The 12438-nt window shown below is 41.0% G+C and overlaps 1 protein-coding gene across 1 annotated transcript in view; it reads left to right on the top strand.

Annotated features, from left to right (window-relative positions):
- Nucleotides 1-12438, top strand: part of SLC35F4 (solute carrier family 35 member F4) — a 300028-nt gene that overhangs the window by 269074 nt on the left and 18516 nt on the right. The window contains exons 2-3 of the mRNA XM_003408671.3: nt 1275-1460; nt 7517-7817. Coding sequence (XP_003408719.2) covers nt 1275-1460; nt 7517-7817 — 487 coding nt within the window. The remainder of the gene's footprint in view (nt 1-1274; nt 1461-7516; nt 7818-12438) is intronic.

Raw genomic sequence — 12438 nt, 5'->3', positions numbered from 1 at the left:
ATTGATATGTCAAAATTTCAAATTTCTTTTGACAGGGTCTACCCCTCTCCACCATCTCAGTTTAGCACCCCATGAACCAGCCTTGTTGGGGTGGTACTCAGGTTGGGGTAGTGCTGGTTACGTAATCTGAGGGTCCCGATGCAAAATGGTCCAGCAGCTGCTCCTTGGAATCCACCAGCTGCTCCTTGGAAACCCTATGGGAGTTGTTCTACTCTGTCCTATAGGGTCACTATGAGTTGGAACCAACTCAACGGCACATAACAACAACAACAATGCAAAATGAAAATATAGGCTCCCTTGTTCAGAAATCTTTCTCAACCCGTCATGGTGTTTTCTCATGTGCTATTTCATGTATGCTCCCTCGGGCACGGGGATACTCATTCTGTGGGTGTAGAACCTCAGGCACCGGAAACTCCATCCTATGACCCCCACTCTCCCTTCGGCCTTTGTCTAGTCCCCTGCAGGGGGCAGAGAGCAGCAGCAATTGCTGGACTGAGATGAGGGAGTGGGCTGCAGAGAACCGGCAGCGGAGGCAGGAGAAGGCTCCAAGCCCCTAGCACATACTCCATTGTTCCACCAGACGTCACTTACAAATCACAGATTCAAAGACAGAATTATTAAGAATTTTTCAAGACAGCAACTGTAGAACATTAACCCTCAAGCAGGAACCTTCTTCCGAGCGTTCACATTGTATGACTGCGTTGGTTGAACGCCCATGAAGCCTGCCCTGGGTTGGAGATTCATGGAACATTAATCAGGCTAGGAGGAGAGCTGGCCTGTGGAGAACCCTAAAGGCTGGATTTTCATTTGTTGCACTGGAGAGAGCCCAGCAGTTATCGACAAGACATAACAAAGCTGAATTTTTCTGATTAATCTAATGGAAAAGTGTATAGTGGATCTGAATGGCGAAACTGTTGGCAACTTTGCCAGCTAGGAATTCAACAAGCATAGTATAACACTTTGCTTTTCTTGAGGTTAACTAGTTGACTGGGCTGAAAGTTCAAATTCTGAACACATGCATCAAGCCAAACACCATCGGTTAATGTTCGTTTCTAGTTAATGGATTTATCCAAAAAGATGCTTTATCTTAGGGACACAGAAAATAGCATTTTCTTTTCAGGAGCCCCTTTTATAGAATTGTAAATGAGCCCAATAAATGTTCAGTCATGATTGTGCTTATCGCCGCCATATAGTTCACTGCCAAGACATTGAAAATCTGCTGCCAAATTTTCCTCCAGGAAGTTCTCAAGTTGGTGTGAACTCTTTCTTCCCAGGTACCTCCAGATCATCAGTCACTCGATGTAAACCAGGAGCCAACTGCCCCAGTTCACTCAGTGGTACCAGCAGACAACTGTCCCCTTTATCTGTCACTGAAGATTCTTCTGCTCCTATTCTTGAACTCCAGAGCCGAGGAGCCTCTGGAGTTTGTGGACATAGAGTCGAGAGACAGAACAGATCAGGTATGCACCTCTTAGATAACTGTACATCTAGGTAACCTTCTACCCAGCCATAAAATATCTCACCATTGGTACAGAATGTGGGGATGTTACATGGACACTTATGAGAAGGCCTTTGGCAAGTTTGTGAGGTGGGAGAAGGAGGAAAAAGGAAAATGTATAGATACAATCTATCAGTGGCATGTGGCAAAGCAGAGAAACTGACCTATAGTTGAAGAAGAGTCCCCAAGGGGTACAAATGGTTAGTTAACACGTTCAACTGCTAACCAAAGTGAAAGTTGGAGGCCTGGCAATCTCCTTCCAAAAATTCAGCCATTGAAAGCTCTTTGGAGTACGGTTCTACTCTGACACATGTAGGGTCACCATGAGTAGCAGTTGACTTGTCAGGCAACTGGTTTTATAGTTGAACTTAACACATGGCTAAACAATGGCATCTAATGAGGTTGAAAAGGTAGCTAATTTTCTCATCTTTAAGAAGTCACCTTTTATCTCAGCATTGACATTCAGTAAGAGCACATTGTACCCATTCTGACAAGAGTAAAAACACTAGTAAAATCACAGAATCTGCTCTTGGCTTCATCAGAACCATCAATCCCTGGAGCCCTTTAAATTTTCCCAATTTTACTCCTCCTGCAGAAGACTTCACTTGCCCCCCTGATCATCATTTACTGATCCTGTCAAGACCTTTATCTTTTCCTCACATCCACCTGACCACTTGGTCTCCAACTCCTGAGTTACTGGGCCTTATTAGATAAATCTCATAACTCTGCCTGTGAGTTTCCTGGCAAATTTGTAATTTTTAAATGCACCTGGGTCTGCAGGTTACTTTCTAATACTGTGGGACATCATCCCAGTACAGTGGTGGATATCTTATTGCCTTCTCATAGAATACTCTCAAGCTCACAAGCCCATATTTACTTCCTCTTAGCATATGACCACACTTCATCTTCCTGAAAAGAGCAACATAAATATATGCTAACGAGCTCTTTTCTGTCTTCTTCAAAATGTCTCTGCTTTTGGTTGCCAATTACCATCTTTGTGCTGCCCACATTGACTTGTGTGTCTTTGTACCTTTCTCATGCTAACTCTCCTACCTGTGTCCACGGCCCCCTCCTCTCCATCTCTTCCATCTGTATTGGAAGACACAACAGATCAGGTATGCTGATTCTTTCACTTTGGCCAGCAATATGCTAAAATCTCTTTCATCCTTAAACAAAGCAATAATAACAACAAAACATGCCATCCTGGGTTAAAAAAAAAAAAAATCCATTGCTATTGAGTTGGTTCCAATTCATAGTGACCCTATAGGACAGAGTAGAACTGCCCCATAGAGTTTCCAAGGAGTGGCTGGTGGATTCCAACTGCTGATCTTTTTGGATTAGCAGTCGTAGCTCTTAACCACTGTGCTACCAGGGCTCCATCTTGAGTAAGTGGGTAGTAAAAACAAACTAAAAAAAGACCTTTGAGAAAATTGGCTTAAAAAAAACAAAAATGGCACTTCAGGAGACTTTCAATTATGAGTGGGAGAAGGGTAAAACAAAGGGATAGAAGGGATGTGAACACCTCTTCTAAGATCCTACTAATTTGAAGAAAAGTTTTGTTTTTTGAAAAAAGATATTTCTCAAAAAGATAATTTTTTTAAATTGTGTCTTAACAACTTAAATGAATAATTTCTTTCATAAGGCTCTGCACACAGCTGGTTCCTGTGAAGCAGAGGTTAAGGATGTCTCAAATGTCCAGCTTTTCCAAGCTGCTGTACCACTCCATCATCTCTAACATCAACTACTCCCTCTCCCCTTAGCACTCTCCCTCCCGTCTTTGGATTCCCTAATGCGCTGCAACATCTCACAGAACTCACGAACCATATAAAGGAAATGGCTTACATGGTTGTGGAGGCTGGCAAGTCCCAAATTCATGAGCCAGGTATAGGTTTCTCCTGACCCAATTGGCTACAGGAGCTGATGAACCCAAACCGGCAGTTTAGACCACAAGCTGTTGGCTCACAAGGCTGTGGAAGCCACAGGCCCAAGACGCTATGGTAGCTGGTGAATTCCAGAATCAGCAGGTCAGACAGTAGGCCTCTGGGCGGATCAGCTGATCATGAACCAGACACAGGATCCAGATGCAGAGAGAGAAAGCCTCGCCAGAACATACACGTGTATCTTAGATGCAGGCCATACCCCAGGGAAGGGTGTAACTTTAGTAAGGCTGTGGCTTGAGCCATACCCTCCAGCAAGGCTGGACCCAAGATACGCCTTACACCAATCCTGCCTCATCAACATGTACGGGTCAGGATCCACAACACAGAAAATGGAAATCGACCACACAATACTGGGAATTATGGCCTAGCCAAGTTGACACATAACCCCAACCATCACAGGTTCCATATACCTATTTGCAGAGCCCCACTCAATCACTGTGTGAGTCACAAAGACCATGGCTAGAAGGGCCATATTAAGTAATTCATTCCACCATACAACTATGTGAACCCTGAAGCTAAAACTCTAAAAAAAAAAAAAAAAAAAAAAGGAAGAAAATGACATCATCTTAAATCTTCAGGAAGTTTTAATTGGCTTTTATAAATTGCAGTAATATTCCAATTACTCCAGTTGTCTGTGGAACAAAGTGTTCTGGTTAATTAAATATGCTGGTTAATAGAGACTTGTCCTATCTATCATACACGGGCTACCACATTTCAAAAACCATTCCATTAAAGATCACATGGAACATAATTTACTCTTTTTCTGATAATTAAGAAGGCACTGGGGGATATTCCAGTGTACCACAGAGAGAAAGAAAAGAAGAATAATCTGAAAAGCAGCTCACTATATACAGAGTGCTGAATATTATGGTACTTAACCTCAAAATGAATCCTGGGAGATAGATACTATCACTGTTTGACAGATCAGGAAGCTGAGACTAGGATTAAACAACGTACTCAAGGCCATGTAGCAGCAGGGCTAGGACTTAAACTCATGTTTCCAAATCCCAGGGGCCTCTACCATCAGTTTATTGTGTGACTCCAATAAAGACTCAGGCAAATGGATGGAATTCCTGGCGAATCAATATTAGTTATATATACATATATGTACATATATATGTGTGTACATATATGTATATATGTGTACATATATGCATATATGTGTACATGTATGTATATATGTGTACATATGTCGGGAAACCCTGGTGGCGTAGTGGTTAAGTGCTACGGCTGTGAACCAATGGGTCGGCAGTTCAAATCCACCAGGTGCTCCTTGGAAACTCTATGGGGCAGTTCTACTCTGTCCTATAGGGTTGCTATGAGTTGGAATCGACTCGACGGCACTGGGTTTGGGTTTTGGGTTTTAATATGTAAAATGATCAGGAAAAGAGAAGCACTCTGACAGCCCAATCTCTTGAGGCTTTGTTTAATTAAAGAATTGGCAACAATGGAATGTAATGGACAGGAAAATGGGTCAATACTATGGAGAGGTGTAGGTGACTGCTGGTGTCCTCAACAACACCAATGATGCTGGTAGAGAATCTTCAAAGAAGGTGACAATGAAGGCAGATATCACCTGCAAAGGCTATTTAAAATCTTTGTGGAATCGTTCCTCCTTCATGAGATAGTTCCTGAGAAGAATTCAATTCAAAGTGTAGTAGGGGTAAGTGTACATCATTCTCTGAAGTGTCACTTTTCTTAAACCTCTTGCAGGACTGCCATTCCTTTCAGGAAATAGAATTTTTTTTCTCCAAACTATTTCTGAAACTTCCAGGGCTTGAACAGAGACTCAAGGCAGAAAGCTGTACCTAACCAGAATGAATCTTGAGAATAAAAATGTTTGGACCCTGCAGTCATATTGTCTTGGGTTCAATATGGTACTAGCTATGTGACCTTGGTTTTCTCATCTATAAAACCGGGATGATAATACCTACTTTACAGGGTAGTTTTGTATTCCTTTCCTGGCTGCTCAACACAAGAGTCTCTTACTCTACCCTCTTATTCATCCAAGTTTTTTTTTTTTTTAATTTTCTCTTTGCATAAGCCACATGATCCTGGAGAGAATTTGCAGAACTGTTATCAAGAGCAGGTATCATCTGTACACAGCCATAAGGCAACTAACTAACTCTTACTTCCAGACTCATCTTCATGTCGCTGTATCATGGAAGGTTCTCCTGATCATTTCCCACCTCAGCCCTTAATAAACTCTTCTTCTTTGCCGCCATATGTCTAGTCTAGTACCTGTCAGAATTTGCCCTTCTCACACAATATTGCATACATTGGGTGTGTTTTCTGGCTTTTCTGCTAGACAGTGAGCTCAAGACTTTCATCACTGAACCCTATAAACCCAAATAGCTAAACAGCTCCCTCCTAGTAGAGTCTCCATAAGATTCTGTTGAATAAATGAATAAAAGAATACCAGTTTTCATACTCTAGAGCCTTAGGACCTGCCTTGAGATGTCAGTACTGTGTATAAGGCTTAGAAGTCATGTAGTAATTGCTGTGTTCATACTTCCTTGGTTTATATTCCCCAATGAGGAGCCCTCTTTCAAGGCTTGCTCCCCTCCCTTCCCCCAGTATGTTTCTACCAAAAAGCCAGGGTTCTGCCTTAGCTGTGTAAAAGTTTATGACCCTTTGGGGTAGTCACACCTGGCATATTAAGTAGTAGGAACTCAGCAGCAAGAGACCCAGCAGGTCCTGAAGAGATAAAGCGATAGCCCCAGTGGAGAGTCCGTGGGCTGCACCACTTCCTTAACCCCAGAATAGACATTTTGCTGCAGGTGAGTACCTGAAGACACAAGAGAATATTGGAGACAACTCTGTCTCCTGTTCCCCAGGATTCCACCATCTGTGTTCTCAGCTTGGGCACTCAGGGTAACCTCTACTACTGTTTAACTGCCTGATGGGTACATGAATTCATTATGTTAAACTTGTTTCTCTATCAGGGGAGAAGACCTTTACAATTTTCACTTTTAAAGAGCTTTAACTATCTAAAAAAAAATTGCTACTAAATTGTCTTACCATTCCATTGCCTTCGAGTCAATTCTGACTCATAGCGACCCTATAGGACAGAGTGGAACTGCCCCATAGGGTTTCCAAGGAGCACCTAGTGGATTTGAACTGCCAACCTTTTGGTTAGTAGCCATAGCTCTTAACCACTACGCCACCAGGGTAAATGTAAAAAATACAAAGCAAAACTGCTTGTGCTTCCAGAGATATATTAAATAGTAATTTGTTCTGAGATGGGAAATGACTTTGTGTAGTCAGGATTTGTTCATATTCTTGGGACACACAGTTTTTCAGTTTAACAGTCATCTTTGCTGTAGTTTCTTTAAAAAAAAATCTCAGTGGCTTATAAAACAAATATTTGTTTCTCACTTATTTTTCATGTTGCCAGATACAGGGCAGCTTTGGCTAGGTTCTGTTCATTCCCTGCCACAGACTAAATGAGCAGCCCCAATTTGAGATTTGCCATTGTAGGGACAGAGGAGAAAAACAACAGAGCTGGTGGAACCTTGTGATGCTTCTTAAAGCCTCTGCTGGGAAGTGGCTCACATCTCATCTGCTCACATTTGATTGGACAAAGCAGGTCACATGGCCAAGCCCCAAGTCTTTGGGACTAGAATGTATAATGGTAATACAAGGAAGAGGACCCCTGGTGGCACAGTGGTTAAAGCACTTGGCTGCTAACCAAAAGGTTGGTGGTTCAAATCTACCAGCTGCTTCGAGGGAGATGTGGCAGTCTGCTTCTATAAAAATTACAGCCTTGGAAACCTTATGGGGCAGTTCTACTATGTCCTGTAGGGTCACTTGAAGAACAACATACCATCCACCATAGTTCATAAGCGTTGTCATGGACTGGATGGGAGTCTAGATACTTACTGCACCTTACAGAACAGGGATTCAGGATAGAAAACGAGCTAGATATCAGCCTCTTAAAATGATGGTAGAAAAGAAAGCCCCTGGTGGTACTACTGTCTGGCTCTTCAGTTTCAGCCATCTTTTTAAGGAACAGAAACGTTTGAGTGCTGCTTTATGACCTTAGTTCTACACATTTATATTCCTTTTCTGTTTTCAGGGGATGATGTGACACAGACTGCTCATTCTGAGAACGGCAGCCAAGAAAACAGAATCAAGGCTCGCTGCCAGTCATGCACGTCCATGCTTCTGAAGGCTGTCTGGGGACTCTTGATCATCTTGTCAGTGTCATCGTCTTGGGTTGGAACCACACAGATTGTAAAAATTACTTATAAGAACTTCTACTGCCCATTTTTCATGACTTGGTTTTCAACAAACTGGAACATTATGTTTTTCCCAGTCTATTATTCTGGTCATCTGGCCACTGCTCAAGAAAAGCAGTCTCCAATGAAAAAATTCAGGTAGGTGTCATGTTAAATGATCAACAGGAGATGTTTTAAATTATTGTTTTTAGGCAAACGCACATATTTTCATCTCTTTGGGATATAAATTCATTTGAGTGTGGAGGGGTAGGATCAAAGGTTAGTAATGACCATAGGAAGCAGAATAATTCTACCTCAAGAAAACAAATATTGAGCGTCTACAATGTGCTAGGCATGGTTCTGATGCTTTTGTTTATCTCATTTAATCACCATTAGTGGTAACATCTACCTTTTGAAGTGGTGCTATTACCCCATTTTAACACATGAGGAAACAGGTTCAGAAGGGTTAAATGACTTGTCTAAGCTCACACACTTATAAATAAATCATGGAACACAGATGTAAACCCAGATACCCAGATCTACTTGTCTCTGAAAGTCATCTTTTTAACTGAGTATCCCAGTATCTCACATCCAGGAAAAATCTGTATTAATAAAATGAATTTTTATAATGAATATTTGCATAATATTTCAGACACTATGGTGCCTACACAGATGAAATTATCTGGTTTTGTGCAATGCGAGGTTTCACCTTGGGATGGTTTCCAAGACATTGTTCTGTGCTGGCTAGGAGCACATGGGGCCTTGTCCGTTTGTTCGCAGGCCATGAACAGTGGTGGCTGGGTTTACTTGGTAGTCCCATAGTTCTAGTGGTTGCTCCGTGCTAAACCTAGCTTCTGCAGCCTCATCTTGGAAAGCTCAGGCAGCGAACCGGGCTAATGTCACACAGCCCACCCAGCACTCAGGAAAGGCAAAGATGGCAGTTGAATCCGAGTTCCCTCACTAGCAAAGAGCTTCTTGAAGAGAAAAAGCCCAGAGCTAGAAAATAACTTCCAGGACAGTCACCGTGATTAGCAAGAGAAAACAGTGAGAGGGACCTCAATGGATGGCAGATGACAGAGCAACAGTGCTTCACACCAGCTGATTTCTCCTCACCAAGTGGCAGTAAATTTCTTTTGCAGGAGCCAAAATAACTTTCCTCTCTTGCCCCGGACCTAATGAAAAGAAGGAATGACTATTATAATTGGTGCATTATAATGCTATTTTTTTTTTTTAAGTTAACAAACTGTAAACAAACTTATCTTTAACTTCCATTTTCCATCATTAGCTTGGAAGTGCTTGGGAATATTAAAGTCATCCTGTGAGCTGATCTTCTAAGTGTGTCCGTGAAAACTCAATTATAATTTAAAAAAAAGAGAAAAACAAAAGGAATACATGTTTTCTGGTTTGGTGGGAAGATTGAAGCCCTATAAGTGTGTGTGATTGCTAAAGATACTTTGCATTTGTTTCCCATCAAAATAGACATGATCTTGGGCATAAGGTTCTTTAATGACAATGATTAATAAATGATTACAAGGGAGCATGGTTATCAGACTAAAATTCTCCCTGTTTGAAAATACCTGTGTGTATTCATAGTGTGTGTGTATTCTATTTTAGCGCTCTTAAAAAAAAATTTTTTTTTAAGGCTTAGACACATATGCTGATATTTAAAAAAAAAAAATGTAGTATCTCAAGAACACCTCAAAGTGAGGTAAGTCAATTTTGTTTAAGATAACACGTGTATAACATGAGACTGGCTGACAGAAATGTCTTTGGAAATGAGCTTCGTCTTCACCACATGTCTCACATCACACTAACTCTGAACTTAGCTGAATCTGTGATTTGACAAGATACCTTTACCTGTTAGTGCAGTTAGAGTAAAGTGGGCCATTTTCATAACTGAATCAAAAAGCTTTTATTATCAAGCATAGAAACACTGTCTTTGCAGGGAATGTTCTCTACACATGAGAGGTAAACATTGCCAGAATATTCTGAGATCCTTGATCTCTTTTCCTTGTAGAATTAGTAACACCTCTGCCGAGAAGGTACTCCACTGAGTCCTGTCCTTGGTCACCCCCTGCCTCCCAAGCTTCCATAGCAGAACAGGGAAAAACAGAATTACTGTGTGAGACTGGGAAACAGAATTTGTTCCATAGCACCAGACCATCTGACTATTTTCTTCTTTTCTTTTGAATAAGATGAAAGCATTTCTGGTTTTGTTTTGTTTTTTTTCTTATCACTAACATCAAATAAATTTTCAGTAAAGTATAAAATTGTGGCTGGCAAGGGTTGTCCATGTGGAAGTAGGTTTTGATAATTCAGTTATTTCATTTACATACTATCAGGAAAATTCAGTTGCCTCAGGTAAATTTGAAATTTAGGAAGAAAAAAGTATATACCATAATTTTATCAAAGATGGTTTCTTAATAGAAAAAAGAAATTCTAGAAAGCATGAAACCGGAGCCAAAGATATATTACTCACCTGTGTCAGGTGCCTATGAAGTGTGCTTAAGAGGTTGTCTGACGTACAGAAAGGGTTCAATAACTAGTAGCTGCTATTATACTGATGAGTGTGGTTAGGATTATTAATGTTTCCCAGCTTCATTTTTATCTTTGCCACCTGTCAATGCTTCTTGTCCACAAATTCTGATTTCGCCATCCCAAGGGTAGACCCACTGCTATTTGCTTCTACTTAAACCTCCTTTTCTTTTCTGAGTATTCGCATTTCCTAGCACTTAGTGCTTACCTAGCATAAGATTTTACACAGGTGACTCGATATTTGAATGGAGAGCATTTTTAATTCCTGGAACAGCGGCGACAAATGGGGGAAAGGGTGACAGTGAAAGGAGAGGGGAAAAGAAAAGGGAATAAGGAGGGTGCAAATGAACACCTGGGGGACAGGATAAGCCAGGTGAGGATGGCAGCATTTCCTCAGCCCGTTGACCTGTGGGGCTCTCCCTGTCCTTAAGCATCTGCTGGCCTTTCCCATGGGGTCAGAGTGTCCCCTTGAGGGCATCCAGAGTCTTTGCTCAAGAGCACTCAACCTAGCACAACAGTGGACTCTGCAAAGGAAGAGCCCCCACTGACTAGGGCCAGTGATGAGAAAAGTAAATCCTTTCATCAGATATGGGTTTTGTTGTTTCTCTTCAGAAGTGTGTATTGAAGAAGGCGTTTAGTGGTTGTAGATGTCAAGATAAACTCATGACTCTCAAGCCCAGCTGAACGTGGCAGCCTTTTCACAGAACAGATCTCTAGGTACAGAATATGCGCTTGTGTCCAGGATCTTCTATGAAAACTGCCACTTTTTCTATGTGTGGGCTCAGATGCAGAATATCCCAGTGGCTGTAAGGCTTTAGAGAAGCCATGCATTTTCCTGCGTTCATGAGCACATACAGTTTCTGTTGACTTGACAAAAGTCTTTGTCTTTAGGTCACTTAATCCCTTCATTGAAATTTTGTTTCTTTCAAGTTAGAGTTGACCTTTGGGAAATCTCTCACATGAAAGTAAAACCACTACATGGATTTCTGTGTGTGCAATATGCGTTTTTAACCTTTGAATTTTGGCTGCTTGAGAGCAATACGTGTTCAACTCTGACGTTTACTGTGAGACATTTTATTTGAGGCTACGCCCCCTGTGCCTAGAACCTCATCAATTAATCACTCCCTCCATGTGGTCCTTTTGTGAGGTAAGTTCATTCATTCATGTGAGGCAAACACTGGCTAGACATTACTTGGTTTGCAATGCTTTGAGGCACAACTATTTTCCTTCAGAAAAAGCTGGAAGAGAAATCAGTACCATCTAGAACCATGTAAGTATATTTTATTATAAACTTTATAAACATGTCTAAATAGTAATAACTTGTTGCTTTAAATAAGATATTTACACTAATCTTCAAAATATAATGCTTGGCACATGGTAGTTGCCCAGGAAATGCTTGGATTTTCATGAACGACTGAGTGAAAAAAATACTACTAAGTTCTCATAGTGATAAATTGTTTGAAGTACATAGAAATACATGCATGTCATTGTATCACTTTCATTATTACCTTTATATTACCTAATAACTATTCCATGAAAATAGGTATATGCCAGCTAGAATATTTTGAGTAAAATGGCCCCTTGGGCTAAGTAATCAATTTAGCCAAAAATCAAATTATTCAAAGATTTAACTGAAGTGACTATTTTTACACGCTGAATTAAGACAAAATGGCCCAATGACTGGATATAAAAACAATCTGAGTTTTATATTTTGTTTTTACCATTTTGAGGTGATTGCAGAGGCTTTCTTCATTATGCTGCCTTAAAAATGCTAGAGAAAAAAGTTGATCAATTGGGCAGATATATTAGGATGAGGCATACTGTCTTAGGAATAACAAAATCATGAGATGTTTGTGGCTGCACATGATACATGAGGGTCCCTGTTCAACAGGTTTCTGCGAGTTGTCTGTAGCCTGTTCAAACAGTAGCAGCCACCTGACCCTGTCGCATCTGCCCATCAGGAAAGAATCTTCCCTGTCCTCCAAACACTAGTGATTTCGGTAATTACCCATTTCTGTATTTCTCTGGACTTCTCTGAGAATGTTCTGAAATGGCAGAATGGCCTTCTGTCCTGGCAATCGGACTTGGAATATCTAGGAATATCTTGGAACATCTAGGTAGGAGAAGGTCTAGCTCTGTGCCTGTGGAAATGTGTGTTCTTTTCTAAGAAAACCTGTGCAGATGCTGTGGCCTGTAGGTGGCAGAACTGGGTTCAGTATGTTCCTGAGGCAAATGATCTTGAGTG

Source organism: Loxodonta africana, chromosome 10, assembly GCF_030014295.1.
Source record: "Loxodonta africana isolate mLoxAfr1 chromosome 10, mLoxAfr1.hap2, whole genome shotgun sequence".
In the NCBI taxonomy this organism is placed as follows: domain Eukaryota; kingdom Metazoa; phylum Chordata; class Mammalia; order Proboscidea; family Elephantidae; genus Loxodonta; species Loxodonta africana.
This window is presented reverse-complemented; position numbering and strand designations above follow the sequence as displayed.